This window comes from Papio anubis, chromosome 1 (genome assembly GCF_008728515.1).
Source record: "Papio anubis isolate 15944 chromosome 1, Panubis1.0, whole genome shotgun sequence".
In the NCBI taxonomy this organism is placed as follows: Eukaryota; Metazoa; Chordata; class Mammalia; order Primates; family Cercopithecidae; genus Papio; species Papio anubis.
Window position 1 is genome coordinate 127028510 of NC_044976.1, and position 26912 is coordinate 127055421.

At 44.5% G+C, this 26912-nt stretch overlaps 1 protein-coding gene across 1 annotated transcript; it reads right to left on the reverse strand.

Moving 5' to 3' along the window:
- Positions 1-555: 555 nt before the first annotated feature.
- Positions 556-26894, reverse strand: CCT3 (chaperonin containing TCP1 subunit 3). The gene is made up of 14 exons (XM_009183521.4): positions 26633-26894; positions 24012-24073; positions 22734-22784; positions 22579-22641; positions 21401-21497; positions 16343-16460; positions 12303-12489; positions 10355-10504; positions 9225-9357; positions 8978-9059; positions 3950-4130; positions 2852-3097; positions 2458-2589; positions 556-894 (listed from the first exon to the last, which is right to left on the reverse strand). Exons 1-14 carry the CDS (start codon positions 26661-26663, stop codon positions 790-792), a joined length of 1638 nt encoding a protein of 545 aa, XP_009181785.1. The 5' UTR covers positions 26664-26894; the 3' UTR covers positions 556-789.
- Positions 26895-26912: the final 18 nt, after the last annotated feature.

Below are 26912 nucleotides of genomic sequence, written 5' to 3' on the forward strand. Positions count from 1 at the left end.
GATAAAAACAAATGAAATTTAAATATTTTGTTTCTGCTAGCAGAAAGGCAGAGAGGTCTGACTGTGACAGGATACTGGCATGAGAATAGGCCAGAAAGCCAAAATGAAGACTGGAATCGTAAGGAACATTGGAAGAAGGCAGAGAAAAATAACTCCAGGTAAGGGGAGAATTCTGAAAACTATACAAAAAAAAAAAAGATGTTATATGTCCTTTATATGTTATATGTTATATACCAGAGCCCTAGGAGGTACTGGGTGTTGCTCTACATACAACCACATATGGGGAACACCCATGCTTTAGACAGGTTGCTCATTCTTTGGGTGGTGAATGCAAAATGGTGCTTCGTAAGCTTTACAGTATTATCCTTTGAACTCCAAAAGGGTCTTTCCAACCAAAATTTACTGAGAAATCTGAAGAATACTCCCTCAAGAAGGCAAAAGAGTCTGAATGCCCTTATTCCAGGTCTCCCTTCCCTCCCCAGTAAGGTTTTCTGCCTCCTCCTATTTGCCAGAAGATAAGAGAGATGGCCCAAGGTTGAAAAACACATAACAACTTTCTCAAATGACTTAGATTTAATCATCGGAAGCAAACTAAATGGAAACCTTACAATAGAGAAGAATTACATGTCAGTGTCTTTTGGAAAACTGAGCTGGGACAGAAAGGGACTGGGGGCTGCCCCCCAACCTGATCCTTTCTGAACAAAGACGTCCACAGTGTTCCTGGCACTCTGGCTCAGGAAAAGGGGAGACTCTGCTGGTTCTGTGCACTGAAGTAGCCTTGCCTAGTGCTCACTCCTGGCCAGCATCAGGAGCCCCGCCTTGCCGGCTCTGGTCATCGCCTTTCTTTTTGTGGCCTGAGACGATGTCATCAATTCGCAGTAGCAGAACTGCCGTCTAGAAGAAAAACCACAGATGCAAAGAGGTCAGCAGAGAAGGAAAGGACACTTTTCTTTCCTTTAGATCTATCACCTAGATCCTACTACAGAACTGCCATTTTGTCTGACATCTACCTTTTCAGTCTTTTATTCTTTTTTGAGATGCAGTTTCCCTCTTGCCACCCAGGCTAAAGTGCAGTGGCATGATCTCAGCTCACTGCAACCTCCGCCTCCTGGGTTCAAGCGATTCTACTACCTCAGCCTCCCAAGTATTTGGGATTACAGGCTCACACCACCATGCCCAGCTAATTTTGTATTTTTAGTAGAGATGGGGTTTCTCCATGTTGGTTAGGCTGGTCTTGAACTCCTGACCTCATGTGATCCACCTACTTCAGCCTCCCAAAGTGCTGTGATTACAGGCGTGAGCCACCATGTCCCACCTTTTCAGTCCTGAATGTAAAATGCAGTTCTCAGCCAGGCGCGGTGACACACACCTGTAATCCCAGCACTTTGGGAGGCCAAGGCAGGCGGATCACAAGGTCAGGAGTTCGAGACCAGCCTGGTCAACATGGTGAAACCCTGTCTTGGCCGGGCGCGGTGGCTCAAGCCTGTAATCCCAGCACTTTGGGAGGCCGAGACGGGCGGATCACGAGGTCAGGAGATCGAGACCATCCTGGCTAACATGGTGAAACCCCGTCTCTACTAAAAAGTGCAAAAAAAAAAAACTAGCCGGGTGAGGTGGCGGGCGCCTGTAGTCCCAGCTACTCGGGAGGCTGAGGCAGGAGAATGGCGTAAACCCGGAAGGCGGAGCTTGCAGTGAGCTGAGATCCGGCCACTGCACCCCAGCCTGGGCGACAGAGCGAAAAAAAAAAAAAAAAAAAAGAAACGCTGTCTCTACTAAAAATAGAAAAAATTAGCCGGGCGTGGTGGCAGGCACCTGTAATTCCAGCTACTTGGGAGGCTGACACAGGAGATTCGCTTGAACCCGGGAGGTGGAGGCTGCAGTGAGCCAAGACCATGCCACTGCACTCCAGCCTGGGCAACAGAGCAAGACTCCATTTCAAAAAAAAAAAAAAGGAAAAACAATTGCAGTTCTCCCTAAGCAAGTAATACAGCTTGTGCTATGTTATCTTGCTTTTAGTATGAGCTAAAGATAATTAGGGATTATCTTAGGTATAATACCTTAGAGGAATATTCTGCCTTCTATACGCCTCCCTTCAAGACTAGACCAGGCTGGGCATGGTGGCTCATGCCTGTAACCCCAGCACTTTGGGAGGCCAAGGTGGGCAGATCACCTGAGGTCAGGAGTTTGAGACAGCCTGGGTAACATAGTGAAACCCTATCTCTACTAAAAAATATAAAAATTAGCTGGCAGTGGTGGTGCATGCCTGTAGCCCCAGCTACTTGGGAGGCTGAGGCACAAGAATCGCTTGAACCCGGGAGGCAGAGATTGCAGTGAGCTGAGATTACACCATTGCACTCCAGCCTGGGCGACAGAGTGAGGCTGCGTCTCAAAAAAAAAAAAAAAAAAAAAAAGAAAAAAAAAATTTAAACAGCATGTACATATCTTAGGGTGCCTTACCTCCACTGCTGTCTTGTAAGTCTGCAGCTTCACAGCCAATGGCTCCCATATGCCCAGTTCCTTCATGTCTACCAAAGTACCTGTCTCACCATTTACACCCCAGGTCTCACAGTTCTCCTGGGTGTGCTTGGCCTGCAATTGAAGCAAGAAGTAAAGGGGAAAATAATCGTTAACAGGAAACATCAGGTAAAAAATGAAGTAAAAAATAATGGACTGGTATGGAAGGGATAGGGAAAAATGGCAATGACAGCAAACAAGTCAAAGACTAAAAGGAGAGAAAGATTTCAAGGAATAAACTATAAAGAGAATTTGGATAGCCAGATATGAACCTTCCCCTCAGGGCAAACACAGCTTTCCCTGCTCCATCAAGAGAAAAGCTTGGAGAGGAACTCACCCGAAGAGAGGTAAGTAGACGGATGGTGCTGGCCCCACAGTTCTGGATCAGGGTACGAGGGATGACCTCTAGGGCCTGGGCAACAGCCCTGTATGGCCATTGTTCCACACCAGTCATGGCCTTGGATTTTTCTGTCAAGGCATGGGCCACAGCCATCTCGGAGGCCCCACCCCCTGGCACCAGCTGAGGGTCCAGGAGAACATTGCGACACACTTGCATGGCATCCTGGAGGTTGCGTTCTACTTCCTTGGAGAAGCAAACAGACAGTATGAAGCCAAAGCTTGATGACTCATAAAAAAAAATCAGAGGCACCAAAAGGACTTCCTAACTGCCAAAGTTAGTAAACCACCAAGAAGGGCAACTAGGAAAGGTACTTGGAACCCCTGCTGGGCAGGGCAGATTATTTATCTGAGAATATGTAACTCATGACTATAATATAGGGTGGCAGGGAGTGGTAACTGCAAAGGGTTTGGGGGTATCACCCAACCATAAAGTTAGGTCTTTATCCATTATGCTAGATTAGAGCAATAACCTATCTCATCCCCTGCTAGTTATCTGGAAATAAACAGCATGTATCTTGCTAGATAAGAGCCAAAACCTATTCCATCCCTTCCTAGCTGTATCTTTTAGGAGGTTGCATGGTGTTGTACAAACTCTCCCACTTACTAGCTATGTGCCTTTAGGAAAGTTACTTAGCCTCAACGAGGAAAAAAAAAAAAATATTTATAACTTCAACATAAAAAATAAGAAAGCAGTTGTTGCCAGGGAGGAGGAAATGAGATATCTTGTTCAAGGGGTACAAAGTCTCAGTTTTGCAAGATGAAAAAGTTCTGGAGATCTCTTGCACAAGAACGTGAATATACTTAACATTACTGAACTGTACAATTAAAATGATTAAGATGGTAAATTTTATGCTTATTACAATTTTAAAAATTTTAAATTATTTAATTTAAAAAAGGAAGCAGAAAAGGAATTTGTGGCTATAAGTCCAAATTAAATAGCTATAAATGGACCACAGAATTATTTCAGGCCCTTTGGGAAACTCTCAAGAAGTCCAGTGATCTATTTCACCTGGTCATACATCCAAGGCTGACTCACCGAAAGAATCTCTTTGCTAGCCCCCCGGAGGAGAATGGTGCAGGCCTTGGGGTCTTTGCACTCAGTGATGAATGTAAAGTATTCATCTCCAATTTTCTTGATTTCCAAGAGGCCTGCTCCTGTTCCAACATCATCTTCTCTCAGTTCCTCTGGTCGGCTGACTATCCGGGCCCCACAGGCTCTATTGGATGGAAAAGGTGGGGAGAATCAGATGATTTCAGATACTTTTACCCATTTCCCTAGTCTCTAAGGTCTGTAGTTAGGGATAAGGGCAAAAGTGGATTGCTGGAAACATCACTTAAGAGGTCTTGCCTGTCCGGTGAAAAAGATTTCCACAGGGACAGGCACAGCGGCTCACACTTGTAATCCCAGTACTTTGGGAGGCCGGGCAGGAGGACTGCTTGAGCCCAGAAATTTGAGACCAGCCTGGGTAACGTAACAAGACTGTCTCTACAAAAAATAAAAAACTAGCTGGGCATAGTGATGCATACCTGTAGCTGCAGCTACTCAGGAGGGTGAGGTGGGGGATCCCTTGAAAACATGATACCAAGGATGCAGTGAGCTGTGACCATGCCATTGCACTCCAACCTAGATAACAGGGTGGGACCCTATCTTTAAAAAAAAAAAAAAAAAAAAAAAAAACCCCCAAAAAACAAACAAAAAAAACCACTGAAGCTGTCACTGCAGTTACAGCAGCATTGCAGTTATGCCAGCAGCTGTGAAAACCCTGTGCTTTTTGAGAAATATACCTATTAATCTCATTGAAAATGCAGCTTTTATGTAGGTAAGAACAGCATACCTATATATGCTAATATGATTTGAGAAAACATGAAATCATTATGACACCTCATCAAAAAAGGAAGGTCAAAGATCTAAAGCTGATTTAATGCCAGCAAAGGATGGTTTGATAATTTTAGAAAGAGGTTTGTTTGGTTTTTAAAATGTCAAGATAACAGGAAATAGCTTCTGCTGACCAAGAAACAGCAGATATGTTCCCAGGGGCTTGGTGGCTCATGCCTGTAATTCCAACACTTTGGAAGGTCAAGCAAGGCGGGAGGATCGCTTGAGGTCAGGAGTTCGAGACCAGCCTGGTGAAACTTGTTTCTACTAAAAATACAAGAAAAAATTAGCCAGGTGTTGTGGCACACGCCTGTACTCCCAGCTACTTGGGAGGCTGTGGCAGGAGAATCGCTTGAACCTAGGAAGCAGAAGTTGTGGTAAGCGAGATCGCGCCACTGAACTCCAGCCGGGGTGACTGTGAGACTCTGTCTCAAAAAAAAGAAATCATTGAGGAGAAATGGTATCTGCCTAAATACATTTTTAATGTATATGAAAGTGACCTAATCAGGAAGATTATGCCACAAATGACATTTATTAGTAAGAAAGAGAAGGGAGCACCAGGATTTTGTGCAAAGAAGTTAGCCTGTCCCTTGGAGGGTCAAGTTTATGTCTTGTGGTTGTACAACCAGGCCTGGACAGTAAGAACACTTTTTCTGGATTGCTTCCATCGATGCTTTGTCCTTTAAGTCAGGAAGTACTTTTCCACAAAGGGACTACTTTTGAAAGTGCTTCTGATATTGGGCAATGCCCATGGATACCCAGAGCCACATAAGTTCAACACTGAAGACATTCAAATACTCTAGACCAGACAGTCAGAGAAAGACCTGTAAGGCTTATTACACATGGTACTTCATGTAAAGAACTCTTGGCTGGCATGGTGGCTCATGCCTGTAATCCCAGCACTTTGGGAGGCTCAGGTGGGCAGATCACGAGGTCAAGAGATCGAGACCATCCTGGCCAACATGGTGAAAACCCATCTCTACTAAAAATACAAAAATTAGCTGGGCATGGTGGTGTGCACCTGTAGTCTCAGCTACTCCAGAGGCTGAGGCAGGAGAATTGCTTGAACCCAGGAGGCAGAGGTTACAGTGAGCCAAGATCACACCACTGCACTCCGGCCTGGTGACAGAACAAGACTCTGTCTCAAAAAAATAAAAAATAAAAAATAAAGTCAACATTATGAAAGAGAGCCCCAACAAAGAGAATATGATGAAAATATGAAAGGATTACACTACTGAAGATACCAGTTGTTATAGAAAAAGCCTTATGAAAGCCATCAAGCCCAAAACAGAAGATTTCTGCAGGAAGAAACTGTGTCCAGATGTTGTACATGACTTTGTAGGATTTATGACAGAGCCAATCAAGGAAATCATGAAAGAGACTGGATGTGGCTAAAAAAATTGGTGTGGTGGTGGTGAAGGGTTTCAAGATATGAATCTTGGAGAAATTAAAGAGCTAACAGACAATACACCAGAGGAATTAACAGAAGATGACAAGCCAGGTGCAGTGGCTCACACCTGTAATCCCAGCACTTTGGGAGGCTGAGGCGGGCAGATCACCTGACGTCGGGAGTTCGAGACCAGCCTGACCAACATGGAGAAACCCCGTTTCTACTAAAAATACAAAATTAGCTGGGCATGGTGGCTCATGCCTGTAATCCTAGCTACTCGGGAGGCTGAGGCAGGAGAATCGTTTGAATCTGGGAGGCAAGAGGTTGTGGTGAGCTGAGATTGTGCCATTGCACTCCAGCGTGGGCGACAGAGCGAAACTCCGTCTCAAAAACAAAAACAACCAAATAGAAGAAGACTTGATGGACACGACTGCTTCCAAACCAGTGCCAGACGATGAGGAAGAGGACGTAGAAGAAGCAGTGCCAAAAAACAAACTGACATTAGACAATCTGGCAGAAGGCTTCTGATTATTCAAGACTGCTTTTGACTTCTTTTACAATATGGACCCTTCTATGATAGAGGCACTGAAACTGAAACAGTGGAAGAGCAACCGGTACTATACAGAAATATTTTTAGAGAAATGAAAAAGCAAAAGTCAGACAAATTACGATGTATTTTCATTGAGCTACACCGAGTGTGCCTCCTGCCCATCCTGCCTCCCCTTCCACCACTCTTCTGCCTCTGACACCCAAGACAGAAAGACCAGCCCCTATTCTTTCAGCCTATTCAACATGATGATGATGATGACCTTTATGATGATCTACTTCCACTTAAGGCATAGTAAATGTGTTATCTCTTCCTTATGATTTTCTTTTTTTGGAGACGGTGTTTCACTCTTGTCACCCTGGCTGGAGTGCAATGGTACCATCTTGGCTCACTGCAACCTCCGCCTCCTTGGTTCAAGCGATTCTCCTGCCTCAGCCTCCTGAGTAGCTGGGATTACAGGCATGCATCACCACACTCAGCTAATTTTTGTATTATTATTAGAGATGGGGTTTCACCATGTTGGTCAGGTTGGTCTCGGACTCCTGACCTCAGGTGATCCACCTGCCTTGGCCTCCCGAAGTGCTGGGATTATAGGCATGAGCCTGTAATAAAAAAATAACATTTTATTTTCTCTAGCTTACTTTATTGAAGCGAATACAGTATATAACACATATGATGTACAAAATATGTGAGTTAATTGTGTTATTGGTAACGGTTCAGGTCAACAGTCAGCTATTAGGAGTGGGAGAGTTAAAAAATTATACATGGATTTTCAACTCCTTAGGGGCTGATTCCCCTAACCCCCAAGTTGTCAACTGTACACCTAAGGCAACTAGTCATCACTACTATAACCAGATATGGTTGAATTAAAAATACACTATGTGGTTACTAAAATTTGGACAAATTAGTTCTCATGCATATCTAACATGTACATATTTCAACTAGAGAATTAGAATGTGCAAAAAAGAAAAAATTAACATGTCTATACTATATAATGGTAATTTCTAGATATAACCCATCCTGTACGGCCCAGTTGAGTCTCCAGGCCAATAATAGGACTGTACCAAAGATGCAAACGTCAAGCAAGGAGGAAGGCGAATAAGCATGTAAGTATAGTCGGCCCTCTATATCCGCAGGTCCCGCATCCAGATTCCACCAACCAAGCATCGATAATATGGCAGGGGGGTGGGGTGGGGGGACGGACAATAATACAACGGCAAAAATAATATAAATTTTAAAGACAATACAGTATAGCAACTATTTATATAGCATTTACATTATGTTAGGCATTATAAGCAATCTAAAGGTGATTTAAAGTGTAAAGAAGGATGCGTATAGGTTATACACAAATACCATGCCATTTTATATAAGGATTAAGCATCCACAAACTTTAGTATTCAAGGGGGGATCCCAGAACCAATGCCCCGTGGATATCAAGGGATGACTGCATACGTCTGACCCAAGTTTAATGAATATAGGACTAATTGCTTATTTGTCACTCCCTCCAACTCATGGGCATGTGAAGCCAACTATGTGTATGCATGTTAATACCCTTTGGGGTATAAAAGTATAAAATATGATTTGGATCTGTAATATATTACGTTGGGGTATACTTGTCAGCTTCTCAATAAATTAGTATTAAAAACGAATGAACTTTGCTGGGCATGGTGGTGCATGCCAATAGTTCCAGGTACTGGGAAGGCTAATAACAGGATGACTGCTTGAGCCCAGGAGTTTGAGACAGGCCTAGCTAATACAACAAGACCTCGTCTATTAAAAAGAATGGTCTCTGAGCACAGACATCAGTGCAAAAGTAGTGAATGCAATCTAGAGTTGCATAAACAGCAGCTAAGGATGTAGTTGAGGAAACTGATGGTTCTGCTATAATCCAGGCCACTTAAAACAGGCTATTCTGGAAATGTTCATTCAAAAATCATCATAATGACATTAAAAAAAAACCTCTTCGATAGGCAGTTATTTAGAAATGTAATGGACACCCACCAAGGTAGCAATTACAGATGTCTAAGCACAAGCTGCTCACTAATGGTTAGGGGCAGCACAGATGAGACTCATGCAGTAAATAACCGTTGGACTAGAGGACTTCTGAAGAGGGCAGGCAGCTAAGCCAAGGTTATTTCCACCTGTTACTGTATCCTTTATTAAACCTTTTCAGGTAATGATGACTATGTTATACAACTACAAAAAGGAAACACACGGGAAGAAAAGTCTTATTTTTACCTGGCCTACTCACCTAGCGATGCGATTATTGTCTGTCTTCCGGACTCTGCGGATGGCTGTGATATTGGCCCGCATGAGATAGTGCTGAGCTAAATCTACAAATCCAAGAGTACAGATGTCAAACTGGGTTCTGAACTGGTTTTATAATCAAAGTACTCTAACCATCATGCTATTACGCCTCTGCCAAACATGAGGGGAAAAAACAAATCACCCACCCTCATCTACCTCAAAGGTAGGCTGGAAAAATTAACAAGTCCCACCTGAGATGCCCTTTTCGGTGATGACCACATCGGGTTTCAGTTGGATAATGTCCTCACAGAGCTGCTGGATGTACTCTTCTTCCATTTGGAGAATTCGGGTGAAGTCTTCCTCTCGTGTAATCTCAATGTCAGTCTGTGTGGTAAAGGAAAGACACGATTTTAAAATCCCCGGACTGGTGAAGCTCTAAGGGTCCTACTATACTCCCTCCACCCACGTCTCCCACGTATCTCAGACTCAGAATTATGTTAAAGCCATGACCTCAATACCTCTGTAAGCCAATTTAACTCTAGTTATATCATTATAAACCAACCAGAACTGAAAGTCACACAGCAATTAGTGTTGAGTCTGGCCTTTCTAAGGTCTCTGACCACCCAGTCCAATCCTACATCTGTCCTGGCAATGTGCATGAAAATTCCAGGCCTTAATTCTTTCCACTAACTGATTCTTGTTCTTTCCAAATGTGATGGAGCCTTGTGAGCCTCCTGCACCCTAGATTTTTTTTTTTTTTTTTTGAGACAGGTCTTACTGTTGCTCAGGCTGGAGTTCAGTGGTGTGATAACAGCTCCCTGCACCCTTGACCTTCTGGGTTCAAGCAATCCTCTTGCTTCAGCCTCCTTAGTGGTGGGGACTACAGGCATGTGCCACCACACCCAGTTAATTTTTTTAAATAAAGACAGTATTCGCCATGTTGCCTAGGCTGGTCTTGAACTCTTGGGCTCAAGCCATCCACCCACCTTAGCCTCCCAAAGTGCTAGGATCATAAGTGTGAGCCACTGCATCCAGCTGAAATTCTCCTTTAGTACTTCAAAGCTGAATTAACTCCTACCTTATGTTCCCCTGGTACATTAGGAAAGGTCACATGATAGTATAAAACAAGCCAAACACGACCAGGTTCAAATCTTGATTTTGGCCAATACCAGCTGTATTCCTTGAGCAATTAACCTAACTTGTCTGAGCTTCAGATCCCTCATCTATAAAATGGAATCAATACCAACTAAAGGACTGTTCTAAGAGTCAGTGTACACTATGCACCCAGAAGGCATGCAGTAAACATACCTTTTATTTCTGTTGTTCATATTTGTAGTTAGATTCTTGCATCTACTTTAAGGAACAAGGCCAAGAACCTTACCTGGCTTTCTCCTTTTTTGTATTCCAGAGAAGAATCCAAAAGCACAATGCGTGGGTTCTTGATATAGCGCCGCATGCGTGGATGGGTCACATCCTTGTTAATCATGACTCCACGCAAGACACAGGAGTCTTCAATGATGCCCCCAGGTATCTGAACAAAAGACAACTGCACTTTATAATCCACAATCAAGAGACAATTTCTTAATTTCCTTCCCAGATGTTCATCTTTCCTAAATAGCCACTGTTTCAGGTTTCTAAAGTTCCTTTCTTTGATGAAGTTCAAAAATATGGTTGGAATCACCTTTTTTCCCCACTAGGAAATACACCAATTTTAGACCATGACACTCAACTTGAAGGTCAGCTGAGACCCACAGAAATTCAATGACTTGACAAAAGACTTAGAGGGGCTTATGAATCAGGCACAATGGCTCACACCTAAAATCCCAGCTACTCAAGAGGCTCAGGCAGGAGGATCCCTCGAGGCTGGGAGTTCGAGACCAGCCTGGGCAACACATTGAGACCCAACTGCTATTTAAATAAGGGCTTAGGTCTCTCCAATTAAAAAAAAAAAAAAAAAAAAAAAGCTGCCAGAGAATTTTAGGCTTGGGGCTCCATCTACTGGCTACAAGCTATACTACTAAACTTTTTGATCTTAATGAAACTTAGTAGAGGAGAGAAAGCTTTCTGGGGCTTACCATTATAATAGTACTATATAATAGAGCCCTTGTTAAGCTTATATCCTGATCAAATGACTGATGTATGCAAATACACAAACATGGAGACACTAATAAGCCTGTCCCTTGTCCTTATAAACCTTGTGTAGGGATAGCAGTGAAGGTAACAACAAAATTATTTCAGGATGGTAGCCTCTTTAGGTTTTTGTTTCCAGGCAGCAAGTATGGTTAACCCGTTTTTTTTTGAGACAGGTCATTGCTAGGCTAGAGATGCAGTGGGCTTGACTCAGCTCACTGCAAGCTCCAGCCTCCCAGGTTCACGTAGCCATTCTCCGCCTCCCAGCCTCGAGGTAGCTGGGACACAGGCTCCCACTACCCGTCTGGCTGATTTTTTACAGCCATTTTTTTTTTTTTTTTTTTTTTTTAGTAGAGATGGGGTTTCACTGTGTTAGCCAGGATGGTCTCGATCTCCCAACCGCATGATCCACCCACCTCAGTCTCCCAAAGTGCTGGGATTACAGGCGTGAGCCACAGCATGGTAATTCTTCAGTTCTAATTAAAGTGCTGTTCTGGCCAGGTGCAGTGGGTCACCCTGTAATCCCAGCACTTTGAGAGGCCAACGTGGGCGGATCACCTCAGGTCAGGAGTTCAAGACCATCTTGGCTAACACAGTGAAACCCCGTCTCTGCTTAAAATACAGAAAGAAATTAGCCGGGTGTGGTGGCGGGCATCTGTAATCCCAGCTATTTTAAAGGCTGAGGCAGGAGAATCACTTGAACCCGGGAGGTGGAGGCTACAGTGAGCTGAGATTGCACCACTGCATTCTAGCCTCTGGGCGACAGAGCAAGACTCCATATCAAACAAACAAACATACCTAGCCCTGATTTAAAACTATTTCATTCAAGTAGGGTGCGATGGCTTATGCCTGTAATCCCAGCACTTTGGGAGCCTGAGGTGGGAGGATCACCTGAGGCCAGGAGTTCAAGACCAGCCTGGGCAACATGAGACCCTCATCTCCACAAAAAGAAAAAAAAAAAAAAAATAGCTGGGCACAGTGGCATGTGCCTGTAGTCCTAGAAAATCAGTGGATTTGCTTGAGGCCAGGAGTTTGAGGCTGCAGTGGGCTATGACTGTGCCACTGTACTCCAGCCTGGGCAACAGGGTGAGACTCTGTCTCAAAAACAAAACAACACTAAAAACAAACTATTTCCTCACAAGTGAGATGACTCATGCTAAGATATAATTTGACCCAATGTATACACTGTGAAAGTTTACCTTTTCCACTTTTGCGTATTTTTTTATGTCAATCTCTTTCCGACCATTCTCCTCAAACTGTACCGTCTTGACAGCATCCAGGGCAATGTTGCAAGCCAAAGATGACCATCGACTGATGGCTTTGGTAGTAATGGAGCTGTTGATGATGTTCAGCATCATATCACTGTCATTGATGTCGACTGGGATACTAGAGAAAAGAAAACCATACGATATGTGAAGAAGGCATGTTAGATATGTAGAGATGTGCCTCATCTATACCGCAGTGACTATAATAATGGACCAAGAGGCAGAACACGGGGACTTGTTCTTTTGGAGGAAACAAAAAGGACATTAGGAGGTAACCTTTGTCCATTCCTCTGCCTTTCAGCAAGATTACAACTCATCTGTAGAAGGTGCCTTAATTCCCTGAGCAACCCTTTACACTTACATACAAAGATTATAGTAAAATAATTTGTTCCTTATCTTCTGCTTCAACCAAGTAAACTTTTCAACTTTTACAACTCAGATCAAGACACTTTTTTTCTATGAAACTCTATCCTGTAACTAGCCAACTTTAAGAGTTTCATCAATCATTCATTTTGAACAGCAAATTTTATTTTTTAACTCATGGTGTGCCACAGTGGTCAAAGATGACCACCAACTGGTCATCTTTGTGTTTTTATGTTACTGTAAACACATTTCATGTATTTTCCATTTTTATATTAATTTCAGTCTCTCCTCACAAGATACTTTCACATAATGCTAAAGTATCTTTTTTGGCCGTGCACGGTGGCTCACACTTGTAATCTCAGCACTCTGGGAGGCCAAGGCAGGCAGATCACTTGAGGTCAGGAATTCGAGACCAGTCTGGCCAATATGGTGAAACCCCAGCTCTATTAAAAATACAAAAACTGCCGGGCGCGGTGGCTCAAGCCTGTAATCCCAGCACTTTGGGAGGCCGAGACGGGCGGATCACGAGGTCAGGAGATCGAGACCATCCTGGCTAACAAGGTGAAACCCCGTCTCTACTAAAAAATACAAAAAACTAGCCGGGCGAAGTGGCGGGCGCCTGTGGTCCCAGCTACTCGGGAGGCTGAGGCAGGAGAATGGCGTGAACCCAGGAGGCGGAGCTTGCAGTGAGCTGAGATCCGGCCACCGCACTCCAGCCTGGGCGACAGAGCCAGACTCAGTCTCAAAAACAAAACAAAACAAAACAAAACAAAAAAAAAAACAAAAAACAAAACAAAACAAAAATTAGCCAGGAGTGGTGGCCTGTGCCTGTTGTCCCAGTTACTCTGGAGGCAGAGGTTACAGTGACCTGAGATCGTGTTACTGCACTACAGCCTGGGCGACAGAGATTCCGTCTCAAAAAAAAAAAAACAACACCAAAATAAACCAAATTCCTCTTTTAACAGTGAAAGGCACATAATATACCAATTATTAAATGGTTGAATTATGGACTTTTGGGAAGAAGCAATGACTCCAAAAGTAGTATCTAAGATAAAGGGGGCTGGGTGCCATGCTTCACACCTATAATCTCAACACTTTGGAAGACTGAGGAGAGCTTGAGGCCAGGAGTTCAAAATCAACCTGGGCAACATAGTAAACCTTATCTCTATGAAAAATTAAAAAAATTAGCAGGGCGTGATGGACACATCTGTAGTCCTAGCTACTTGGGAGGCTGGGGCAGGACTGTTTAAGGCCAGGAGCCGGAGGCTGCAGTAAGCTGTGATTGCACCACTGCACTCCAGCTTAGGCAACAGAGTGAGACCATATCTCTAAAAAATAAATTTTTGGGGAGGCCGAGGTGGGTGGATCACCTGAGGTCAGGAGTTTGAGACCAGACTGACAAATATGGTGAAACCCCATCTCTACTAAAAATACCAAAATTAGCTACGTATGGTGGTATGCGCCTGTAGTCCCAGCTACTTGGGAGGCTGAGACAGGAGAACTGCTTGAACCCAGGAGGCAGAGGTTGCAGTGAGCCAACATCGTGCCACTGCACTCCAGCCTGGGCAACAGAGCAAGACCCCCCACTGCCCCCCCAAAAAATGTTTTTACATAAGACTAAAGTGTTCTAGGTAGGCAGTTATTACTTGATTAAAAAATATATATTTTGGGCCAGGCACGGTGGCTCATGCCTGTAATCCCAGCACTTTGGGAGGCCAAGGCAGGCAGTGGGCGGATCACCTGAGGTCAGGAGTTTGAGACCAGCCTGACCAACTTGGAGAAAAACCCCATCTCTACTAAAATTGCAACACTAGCCAGGCCTAGTGGCACATGCCTATAATCCCAGCTACTCAAGAGGCTGAGGCAGGAAAATTGCTTGAAGCCAGACGGCAGAAGTTGAGGTGAGCCAAGATCCAGCCACTGCATTCCGGCCTGGGCAACAAGAGTGAAACTCCATCTCAAAAAAAAAAAAAAGCTTTCTAAGGGTGCAGCTCCACACAATAAAATCTCTAGGTACCTCTACATTCTCACAGAGCTTACTGCATAAAAATAATTAAACACTTCATTCCTTAAGTGTGCCAGACAAAGATATTAGTATACAACTTGTTTAAGAGCAGGCAGTATATGGCTGGGCGCGGTGGCTCACGCCTGTAATCCCAGCACTTTGGGAGGTCAAGACAGGTGGATCACCTGAGGTCGGGAGTTCGAGACCAGCCTGACCAGCATGGAGAAACCCCGTCTCTACCAGAAATACAAAATTAGCTGGACGTGGAGGCACATGCCTGTAATCCCAGCTACTTAAGAGGCTGAGACAGGAGAATTGCTTGAACCCGGGAGGCGGAAGTTGTGGTGAGCCGAGATCGCGCCATTGCACTCCAGACTAGGTAACAAGAGCAAAAACTCCATCTTAGGAAAAAAAAAAAAAAGAGCAGACAGTATAATATAAACCTCACCAAATTACTAAATACTTATGCATCTAGTGACTCAACCATATGAGTAGAACATTTAAATAAAGAAAAGAAAAAAACAAACTATTTCCAGTCAGGCATGGAAAAAAGAATACATTATAGATTTTTATTTTTTTTTGAGACAGAGTTTTGCTGTTTGCCCAGGCTGGAGTGCAATGGCGTGATCTTGGCTCACCACAACCTCCGCCTTCCGGGTTCAAGTGATTCTCCTGCTTCAGCCTCCTGAGTAGCTGGGATTACAGGCGCATGCAACCACGCCTGGCTAATTTTTGCATTTTTAGTAGAAATGAGGTTTCACCATGTTGGCCAGGCTGGTCTCGAAATCCTGACCTCAGGTGATCCACCCACCTTGGTCTCCCAAAGTGCTAAGATTACAGGCGTGAGCCACCGCGCCCAGTCCAGGTCTTACTTTTTATTTTCTTGAGACAGTCTCACTCTGTCGCCTGGGCTGGAGTGCAGTGGCACAATCTCAGCTCACTACAACCTCCTGGGTCCAAGCAATTCTCCTGCCTTAGCCTCCTGAGTAGCTGGGATTACAGGCGCCTACCACTATGTCCAGCTAATTTTCTCCACTTTTAGTAGAGACGAAGTTTCACCATGTTGGCCAGGTTGGTCTCTAACTCCTGACCTCGTGATCCGCCCACCTTGGCCAAAGTGCTGGGATTACAGACAGGCACGAGCCACCGGGCCCTGCCAAGTTTTACTTTTTAAACAAAAATGTTTATTCAAGACCTGCTCTACATGACTCCACACGATGTTAAACCTTAACTAAAATTCCCTGAAGCTAGAGGTAATATATGCTTTTTTTTTTCTTCTGAGACGGAGTTTCACTATTATTGCCTAGGCTGGAGTGCAATGGAGAGATCTTGGCTCACTGCAACCTCTGACTCCTGGGTTCTGGAGATTCTCCTGCCTCAGCCTCCCGAGTAGCTGGGACTACAGACATGTGCCACCATGCCCAACTAATTTTTTGTATTTTTAGTACAGATAAGGTTTCACCATGTTGGCCAGAAAGGTTTCGATCTCCTGACCTCATGATCCGCCCACGTAGGCCTCCCAAAGTGCTGGGATGACAGGCATGAGCCACCAATTCTGGCCAGGCCCCTCATATTTGATACTACCTATTTCTTGCCCCCAAGATACCTGATTTTCTTTAGGGTGCTGATCATATCATCCAATGCCTTGCGGTAAGCACTGATCACCACTGTTGGGTGCATCTGCTGCTCCAGGAAGTGCTCAGCTACAGATAGCATTTCCCCTGCTGAAAAAGATATAAGCACCATAGTAATATTTAAAAGTATCTGAATAACAAGGCAAGTAACTTCATTATTCTTCCAAAAAATACTCTCGTAAATCAGACTCTTCCTATGGGACGGAGTCTTGGTCTGTCGCCCAGGCTGGAGTGCAATAGATTCAGCTCACTGCAGCCCGCCTCGGTTCCCGCTTATTCTCCTGCCTCAGCCTCCTGCAGCTGGGACCACAGGCCGCCATTTCCTCGGCCGCCACTTGTGTTTTAGTAGAGACGGGTTTCGGCCGTGTTAGCCAGGATGGTCTCTGACCTCCTGACCTTGTGATCCCGCCTGCCTCGGCCTCCCAAAGTGCTGGATTTCAGGCTTGAGCCACCAAGGCCTGCCCAAAAAAATACCTCCTCCTAAATCAGACTCTAAAAAGATATGACATTTGGCCATTCATACTATTCCATATTTTACACTTTGTGTAAGACAGGGCAATTCATACAGAAAAACATCCTTGCTGTCCATTTTTAAAAAAAGACCAGGCTGGGCATGGTGGCTATACCTATAATCCCAGAAATTCAAGATCAGCCTGGGCAAATACAGTGCGAGACCTGTTCTACAAAAAAAATTAAAATTCTAGCTTAGTGTGGCTTCGTAATGAAGTCTCAAGGTCCCAGCTACTCAGGAGGTTGAAGTTAAGAGAACCACTTGAGCTTGGGAGGCTGACAGTGCAATGAGCCTTGACTGCACCACTGCACTGGGTGACAGAGTGAGACCCCTGTCTCAACAAATACAAAAATGATGAAAAGAATGATTCCAGGGCTTACTTACTCTCTTGATCTTTTGGGTTTTGAGGAGTCTCGGCCTGTCACCCTGGACGGAGTGGCGCAGTCTCTGCACACGCAACCTCTGCTCTGAAATGGTCTGCTGATTTTTCCCGCTTCTTTAGCCTCCTGAAGTAGCTGGGATTACAGGCATGCACCACCACACCCAGGTAACTTTGTACTTTTAGTAGAGATGGGTTTTTACTATGTTGGTTGGCCAGGCTGGTCTCCCCGAACCAGGTGATCTGTCTGCCTTGGTCTCCCCAAAGTGCTGGGATTACAGGCTTGAGCTACTGCACCTGGCCTTCTCCTCTTTGATCTTTCAAAGTACTTCCTAAAGGCACAAAATAAAGAAAATGCTAAAGAAAAAACTGACTTGTTTATTAGTACCAATACCTTAGGATCTAGGGGTCAAACTGCTGGAACTAAAACAAACACACAAAAACTTACATTTGAAAGAATATTCAGGGTTGGATGCGTGGCTCACACCTGTAATCCCAGCACTTTGGGGAGGCTAGGGTGAGTGGATCACTTGAGCCCTGGAAGTTTTAGGACCAGCCTGAGCAACATAGCAAAACCCTGCCCCTCTACAAAAAATTCACTAGCCAGGTATGGTGGCATGTGCCTGTAGCTACTTGGGAAGCTGGGTTGGGAAGCTCATTGAGCCTAGGAAGGTCAAGGCTGCAGTGAGCCGTGTGATCACACCACTGCACTCCAGCCTGGGCAATAGGAGCAAGATTCTGTTTCAAAAAAGAAAAAGTTAAAAATTTAAAATGTGCACAATTAAGGCTGGTGTGGTGGCTGACGCCTGTAATCCTAGCACTTTGGGAGGCCGCAGATGGATTACCTGAGGTCAGAGTTTGTGACCAGCCTACAACATGGTGAAACCCTGTCTCTACGCACAGTAAAAATTAGCTGGGCATGATGGCAAGTGCCTGTATTCTGCTACTTTGGGAGGCTGAGGCAGGAGAATCGCATGAACCAGGGAGGTGGAGGCTGCAGTGCCAAGATCGCGGACATTGCACTCCAGCCTAGGGTGACAGAGTGAGACTCCATCTCAAAAAAAAAAAAAAGAAAATGTATACAATTCACCCGCTGGATAAGTGGGATTACTGGCAAAACATCTTCTTTTAAAATTTGTCTTTACCCAGGACTTGGGGAAGCCGTAGGCAGGCATATTGTTTGAGCCAGGAGTTTGAGAGACCAGCCTGGACCAAAGGCGGTGAAACTGTTCTACCAAAAATACAAATATTAGCCAGGTGTTCATGGTGTCTCTCGGCCTCCCAAAGTGCTGGGATTACAGGCTTGAGCCACCGCGCCCGGCCCAAAAAATACTCTCGTAAATCAGACTCTCCCAAAAGATATGACATTTGGCCATTCATACTATTCCATATTTTACACTTTGTGTAAGACAGGGCAATTCATACAGAAAACATCCTTGCTGTCCATTTTTTAAAAGACCAGGCTGGGCATGGTGGCTTATACCTATAATCCCAGAAATTCAAGATCAGCCTGGGCAACATAGTGAGACCCTGTCTTTACAAAAAAAATTAAAATTTAGCTTAGTGTGGCTGTACGAGTCTGCAGTCCCAGCTACTCAGGAGGCTGAAGTTAAGAGAACCACTTGAGCTTGGGAGGTTGACAGTGCAATGAGCCTTGACTGCACCACTGCACTGGGTGACAGAGTGAGACCCTGTCTCAACAAATAAAATGATGAAAGAATGATTCCAGGGCTTACTTACTCTCTTGATCTTTTTGGTTTTTTTTTGAGGAGTCTCGCTCTGTCACCCTGGCCGGAGTGCGGTGGCGCAGTCTCTGCACACTGCAACCTCTGCCTCCCAGGTTCAAGCGATTTTCCCGCCTTAGCCTCCCAAGTAGCTGGGATTACAGGCATGCACCACCACACCCAGGTAACTTTTGTACTTTTAGTAGAGATGGGTTTTACTATGTTGGTTGGCCAGGCTGGTCTCGAACCAGGTGATCTGTCTGCCTCAGTCTCCCAAAGTGCTGGGATTACAGGCGTGAGCTACTGCACCTGGCCTTCTCTTGATCTTTCTAAAAAAAAATTTCCCTAAAGGCAATAAAATAAAGAAAAATGCACAAAAGAAAAACTGACTTGTTTATTAGTACCTTAATACCTTAGGATCTAGTCAAACTGCTGGAACTAAAAACAAAACACACAAAAACTTACATTTGAAAGAATATTCAGGGTTGGATGCGGTGGCTCACACCTGTAATCCCAGCACTTTGGGAGGCTAGGGTGAGTGGATCACTTGAGCCCTGAAGTTTTTAGACCAGCCTGAGCAACATAGCAAAACCCTGTCTCTACAAAAAAAATTCAATTAGCCAGGTATGGTGGCATGTGCCTGTAGCTACTTGGGAAGCTGGGTTGGGAAGCTCATTGAGCCTAGAAGGTCAAGGCTGCAGTGAGCCGTGATCACACTACTGCACTCCAGCCTGGGCAATAGAGCAAGATTCTGTTTCAAAAAAAGAAAAAGTTAAAATTTAAAAATGTGCACAATTAAGGCTGGGTGTGGTGGCTGACGTCTGTAATCCTAGCACTTTGGGAGGCCAAGGCAGATGGATTACCTGAGGTCAGGAGTTTGTGACCAGCCTGGCCAACATGGTGAAACCCTGTCTCTACTAAAAATACAAAAATTAGCCGGGCATGATGGCAAGTGCCTGTATTCCCAGCTACTTGGGAGGCTGAGGCAGGAGAATCGCATGAACCAGGGAGGTGGAGGCTGCAGTGCCAAGATCGTGACATTGCACTCCAGCCTAGGTGACAGAGTGAGACTCCATCTCAAAAAAAAAAAAAAAAAAAAAAAAAAAAAGAAAATGTATACAATTCACCCGCTGGATGAGGGATTATTGGTAAAACATCTTCTTTTAAAATTTGTCTTTACCCAGGACTTTGGGGAAGCCGAGGCAGGCATATTGCTTGAGGCCAGGAGTTTTGAGACCAGCCTGGACAACATGGTGAAACTGTCTCTACCAAAAATACAAATATTAGCCAGGTGTGTTGGCGGGTGTCTGTAATCCCAGTTAGTTGGGAGGTTGAGGCATAAGAATTGCTTGAATCTGGGAGGCAGAGGTTGCAGTGAGTGGAGGCTGTGCCCAGGCACCCCAGTCTGGGTGACAGAGTGAGACTCTGTCTCAAAATGAATAAATTTGTCTTTACTTTCTAATAGACACACACAAAATAACACATACATAGATATAAATGCACACACAAAAAAGCCTGTTTCTAGAAAAAGTGTAAAGAGAGTATTGTAAATATTCTTTTTGTCAAAAGCCTTTTGCACAAATTGCTTGTACTACCTGCTTATTGGCAGGTAAAATAAGCTTTTAGAAATGTACATAATATGTTATTCATTAGTTTGTGCTCCAGTATTTGAATTCTATATATATATATATATATACACACACATTTTTTTTTTTTTTTGAGATGGAGTCTTTGCTCTGTTGCCCGGGCTGGAGTGCAGTGGCCAGATCTCAGCTCACTGCAAGCTCCGCCTCCCAGGTTTACGCCATTCTCCTGCCTCAGCCTTCCGTGTAGCTGGGACTACAGGCGCCCGCCACCTCGCCCAGCTAGTTTCACAGTGAATAAAAATTAACTATTACTTTTATCGTAGATTTGCACCCAAAAGCTCCACCTACTCCATATAAATTTTTTTTTTTTTTTTTGGAGACTGAGTCTGCTCCTGCTCCACCCCAGGCTGGAGTCTGAGGCTGGATCTCAGGCTCCTGCAGAGCTCCGCCTCCCGGGTTTACGCCTTTCTCCTGCCTCCTCCAGCCTCGAGATTGAGAAACTGGGACCACAGGCGCCCGCCACCTTACCCGGCTAGTTTTTTGTATTTTTTAGTAGAGACGGGGTTTCACCGTGTTAGCCAGGATGGTCTCGATCTCCTGACCTAGTGATCCGCCCGTCTCAGCCTCCCAAAGTGCTGGGATTACAGGCTTGAGCCACCGCGCCCGGCTCATATAAATGTTTTATACTCAATTGGAGAGAATACATAGAAAATAACCAATAAGTTATTTAAATATTTGTAATTAGTGGATTGGTAACATAATTTCCTTCTTAAAATATGACGCGGGTGTTATTTCTAATTTTTCTTATCAATCTCCTATTCTCCTCTTACCAAGAATAATTACTGATGTGGTCCCATCTCCAACCTCTTCATCCTGGGTCCGGCTAATTTCAATCATGGACTTGGCTGCTGGATGCTGGACTTGAATCTAAAAAGGTAGATCACTAATGAATTCACACTATTCAAAGACTTCTTAACTCATGAAGCTTGGCCCTAACTCTTGGGCTTCTTGCTTCTATACGTACTTACTTTCCCTTTAATGTTTTACCATATCTTGAAAGATTAAAAATGGCACCCCAAATAGCTTAAGTAAAGCACTTTCCAAATTCTTTTTGTGAAAAAATGTATTACATGAACTCAACTATTAAAGTTTCCAGAGGACAGACCAATATCTTTTAGCTTATCTACTGGAGGCACCACTGTGGTTGAATTGTGTTCTTCAATAAGATATGTTGAAGCCAGCCAGGCACGGTGGCTCACACCTGTAATCCCAGCACTTTGGGAGGCGGAGACAGGTGGATCACCCGAGGTCAGGAGTTCGAGACCACCTGGCTAACGTGGCGAAACCCTGTCTCAACTAAAAGTATAAAAATTAGCCGGGGGTGGTGGCATGTGCCTGTAATTCCAGCTACCAGGAGGCTTGCAGAGAATTGCTTGAACCCATGAGGGCGGAGGCTGCAGTGGAGCCAAGATCACACCACTGCACTCCTCAGCCTGGCGCAGGAGACTGCCTCAAAAAAGAAAAAAAAAAAAGATATATTGAAGTCATAACTCCCAGAAGTTGTGAATTTTACTTTATTTTAAAATAGGGTTTTTGCAGATGTAACCAAGTTAGATATGGTCATTCTGAATTAGGGCAGGCTCCAAGTCCAATCACCAGTGTCCTTATGTAAAAGACACACAAGGGGAATAACATGAAGACTGAGGCAGAAACCAAGTTCATGCCAAGGAAAGCCAGCAACCATCAGAAGCGAGAAGAAAAGTAGGGATCTTCCCGAGACTTCAGAAGGAGCATGGCCCTGCTGACGCCTTTATTTCAGACTTCTAGCTTCATTCTATAAGATAATAAATTTGTTGTTAATAAAAATGTTGAAGCCAACCAGTTTCTGGTAATCTGTTATAGCAGCCCTAAAAAAACTAATCAGAGCCTGTATCTTAATAGGTCCCTTATGTTTATAGAACCGTCAGAAAGAAAAAAAGAAAAAAACAAAAACAAAAACAAAACACACCTCTCGAAGAATAGCATTGCCATCGTTGGTCATCACAATGCCTCCCATTGGGTCCAAAAGCATCTAAGATGAAAGCAAAAGGTATATTTAAAGTGTCCTAGATAACAGGAAGAAAAAAATTGTAGTCTAAGAGTTTTAGGAAGAGATAAGCCTACCTTCATCATGGACTTGGGTCCCAAACACGTGCGGATGATATCTGCAATAGTCTAATGGAAAGGGAACATAAAACATGCAAGCACAAATCAGAGGACAGTGTGAGAATGCTGGAGTAATAGGGGAAAGGGGTATGAACAACCCACAGAGCCAGTGTTTTATTTTATTTTAATTTCATTTTATTTTTAGATATGGGGTCTCACTATGTTGTTCAAGTTGGTCTCAAACTCCTGGGCCCAAGTGATCCACCCACTTTGGCCTCCCAAAGTGTTAGGATTACAGGCATGAGCCACTGCGCCCAGCCAGAGTCAGTGTTTTTAATGACACCCCTAAAGCATGGTTAGCAATCACTTTAGACACAGCATGCCACTTTAGATATAGCATGTGGCGGCCGGGCACGGTGGCTCAAGCCTGTAATCCCAGCACTTTGGGAGGCCGAGACGGGCGGATCACGAGGTCAGGAGATCGAGACCATCCTGGCTAACCCGGTGAAACCCCGTCTCTACTAAAAAATACAAAAAACTAGCCGGGCGAGGTGGCGGGCGCCTGTAGTCCCAGCTACTCGGGAGGCTGAGGCAGGAGAATGGCGTGAACCCAGGAGGCGGAGCTTGCAGTGAGCTGAGATCCAGCCACTGCACTCCAGCCTGGGCGACAGAGCGAGACTCCGTCTAAAGAAAAAAAAAAAAAAAAGATATAGCATGTGGCTAGCTCTGTTGTTTTTCTCCCCTTGGGAATGCTTTCAGGATGGATACAGAAATGACTTTTCACAAGAGTAAGGGGGAAATGGCTCCCAGAGCTTCTGTTTCCCAGCAGTCCTTATTACTAGAAGTCCACGTCTTAGTATTTCTTTTCATGACAGTGGCCTCTACACCATCCTAAATCAGATATAAGGCTACTTCACTATTTCATTCAAAAGACATTTACCGAATATCTATTCAAGATCTACGGTGGGCACTAGGAATACAAAATGGAATTAATAAAGTACTTCTGTTCAAGTAACTCAGTTTAGTATGGGAGACAAACACAAATAGAATACTATAAAACAATATACAGCAACAGAATAATGCACAATATGAGAAAATTATCAGTCCTAACTTGGAAGGGGAGGGCTTCCTTTCCCCCACTATCATCAGGAAAATGTTCTGAAAGAAGAGGTCAACTTTTCCTCTGTCTATTTGCTCACTCTATAAAGTCTAGATGCACAGGACACACGGCTATGACCAAATACCAGGGAAGATAGCTGGAGACAAACTACCATAAACACTTAAAAGATTTGTGACCTTGGCAGCATTGATGTTTCCAGATTGAACTTTTCTTCCAGATTCACGCTTTGTGTTCTGGCCTAAAATAGACAAAAACACAACAGTTAACAGCCCAGGACTGCCCCATCGTACCCAAGCTATTTATTTCCCAGTCTTTGAAAAATAAGAATGCAGGTTTCACGGTGTATCCACAGAGCAAAGCTGATCAAACTCTACACTTTAAATAAGTGCAGTTTATTATATGTCAACCATATCTCAAAAAACTGTAAACATATGTCCCTATGGCTGTTTACTTCCTTCTGTATTTCAACCCTTGATATATTAAGAAATAACTTTGCAATCTTGGTTAATACTTATCTTCTAACCAAATATTCATATATTTACAGCAAGGATTCATAACCTGAGATCCATGAATGGGCCTTAATGGGATAGTGAACTCCCTGAGATTATGTGAGAAAATGAGAGATACTGCAATTTATTTTTTTTTCCCCAGAAAAAGGATCCACAGCTATTTATCTCAAAGGGCTGGTGACCCTAAGAAATGACCATTCATTGCTTTATGTAAGCAGGGAAAGAGTTTGGGGATTCACATTTTCTGCTTGGATAGGGGGATCATACTCTAACAGGTCCAACATAATTAGTGATAGTGCCCCCACAGTATACTGTTTAGAACACACTCAACAGTATGCAAGATAAATTATATAGTCACCTCATAACTGGATGTAATAAGAAGGCCTCAGTAACCCATTTACCACCACTAAGAACTGACTACATACTTTAACTGGGAGCCTAATTGGTCACAGTCAACTAATGCCAGAGATTAATGCAGATCTGAAAGGAGCTTTGCAAATACACCACTCACCCCCAGGTCATCCCAGTGGAGACAAGCCAGTGGTTACAACCAAACCAACATAATGTTTATTTCCTTCCTCCCTCTAAATTACATTCCCTTACAATTTAAGTCTGTTAATCTTTCAATCCAGTCCCATCAAACCAAAACACCCACAATGCTTAGGATTTACATCTATCTCAGGGAGCTGTAACCAAAAACCCGCATGGACCTACAATCCATCAGAAACAAGGTTTTTTGTTTGTTTGTTTTTGAGATGGAGTCTCGCTCTGTCGCCCAGGCTGGAGTGCAGTGGCGCGATCTCGGTTCACTGCAAGCTCCGCCTCCGGGGTTCACGCCATTCTCCTGCCTCAGCCTCCTGAGTAGCTGGGACTACAGGCGCCCGCCACCACGCCCGGCTAATTTTTTGTATTTTTTAGTAGAGACGGGGTTTCACTGAGTTAGCCAAGATGGTCTCAATCTCCTGACCTTGTGATCCGCCCGCCTCGGCCTCCCAAAGTGCTGGGATTACAGGCGTGAGCCACTGCGCCCAACCTGTTTTTTTTTCCCCAAAATAGCGTTAAGTTTTATTTTATTTTTTTCCTTAAAAGTTATTTCCCAGGCACAGAGATAATGAATAAAAACTTTGAAACGCATTCAGTATACAGAAGACGGTAAGGGAGGAGAGATGGCTAGTCAGGCTCTGCAGATGAGGTACAAAAGTTACACACAGAATGGAAACATATCAAAGGAAGACAATGGAGGTGGTGCTCATTAGAAGAAATAAGGGATCAGGCGCGGTGGCTCACGTCTGTAATCCCAGCACTTTGGGAGGCTGAGGTGGGCGGATCACCTGAGCTCAGGAGTTGGAGACCAGCCTGGCCCACATGGTGAAACTCCAGTTCTACCAAAAACACAAAAATTAGTCTGGCGTGGTGGCGCGCGCCTGTACTCGCAGCTTACTCGGGAGGCTGAGGCAGGAGAAATGCTTGAACCTGGGAGGCAGAGGATGCAGCGAACAGAGATCGCGCCACTGCACCCCAGCCTGGGTGACACCGCGAGACTCTGTCTCAAAAAATAGAAAGAAAAAAAATAAGGGATCTTCCAAAGGGAAAAGATGACCAGTCGAGAAATCTGGGAAAACCCAATTGGTGAGTGGGAAAGATTACAACGCCGGGGGCACGGAGGGAACGATTACATCTATGATCAGTGAAGCAAGTACGGTTACTTCTGGAACAGGGGTTGCTGTTCAAGTGACTGTTACTGAAAATAAATGTAACGTAAAGTGACCAAGGATATTACCTATTCACCAGACCCTCTTCAAGCAGTCTGCCCACTTATCTCATTTAATTCTCACAATTCTACTAGGAAATACTATTAACTCCGTAACACAGATTGAAACATTTAAATGACCGCTACTAAGGGATGGGCCAAGGATATAAAGCTAGACCTAACTGAAAAACAAAAAACATTATTCATGCAGCTATATAGCGACAATCAGGCTAGAAAGGGTGCAGCGGCGGGGGAAGCGTGGGGACTGAGGGACAGAACGCGGAGTGGGAAGAGCTTCCCAAGACGAGCACACGTCAAGAAAAGAGGCTCGGCGAGAAAAAGGTCAGTTTGAGTTTGTGAAGAGAAGCGAATAGCTTAAGGGAAGAAAGGAAAGCGGGACACCGGGCTTCCAAAATGAAGATGATGACTGGAAGGCTCAGGGGCCGGGTCAGGGCGGGACGGAGCTGAGGCAACACAGAAAACCATGGACACAGAAGGGTGAAAAGGGAGTCCCTTTCCTGGTATCCCCAGAACTCACTGAGCACGAGTACGGGACGATGGCCCATCATGGCGGCGCGATGCAGAGCCGGGTACCCAGAGCTGGGGGAACCGGCAGAATCTTCTGGAGAGAGAGAACCAGACGGAAACCCAGAAAACGCTGCCTCCTCAGGGCTTACACCTCAACTCGCTACTCTCAAGGTAGTCACCAATCACCGCACCCATCTCATTGATCGGCACAAAAACAGACCAATTGACATCCTGAGTCCCGCCCTCTACGCAAGAACGACCAGACAAGTTAGGCAGAGAGAGCACGATGA

Coding starts and splice junctions, on each gene's coding strand:
- CCT3 (XM_009183521.4), bottom strand. CDS start 26,663: ATGATGGGCCATCGTCCCGTACTCGTGCTCA. Junction 10,505..12,302: donor AATACGCAAAAGTGGAAAAG/GTAAACTTTCAC, acceptor TCTTTTGTTCAG/ATACCTGGGGGCATCATTGA. Junction 895..2,457: donor CTTACAAGACAGCAGTGGAG/GTAAGGCACCCT, acceptor TTTTTCTTCTAG/ACGGCAGTTCTGCTACTGCG.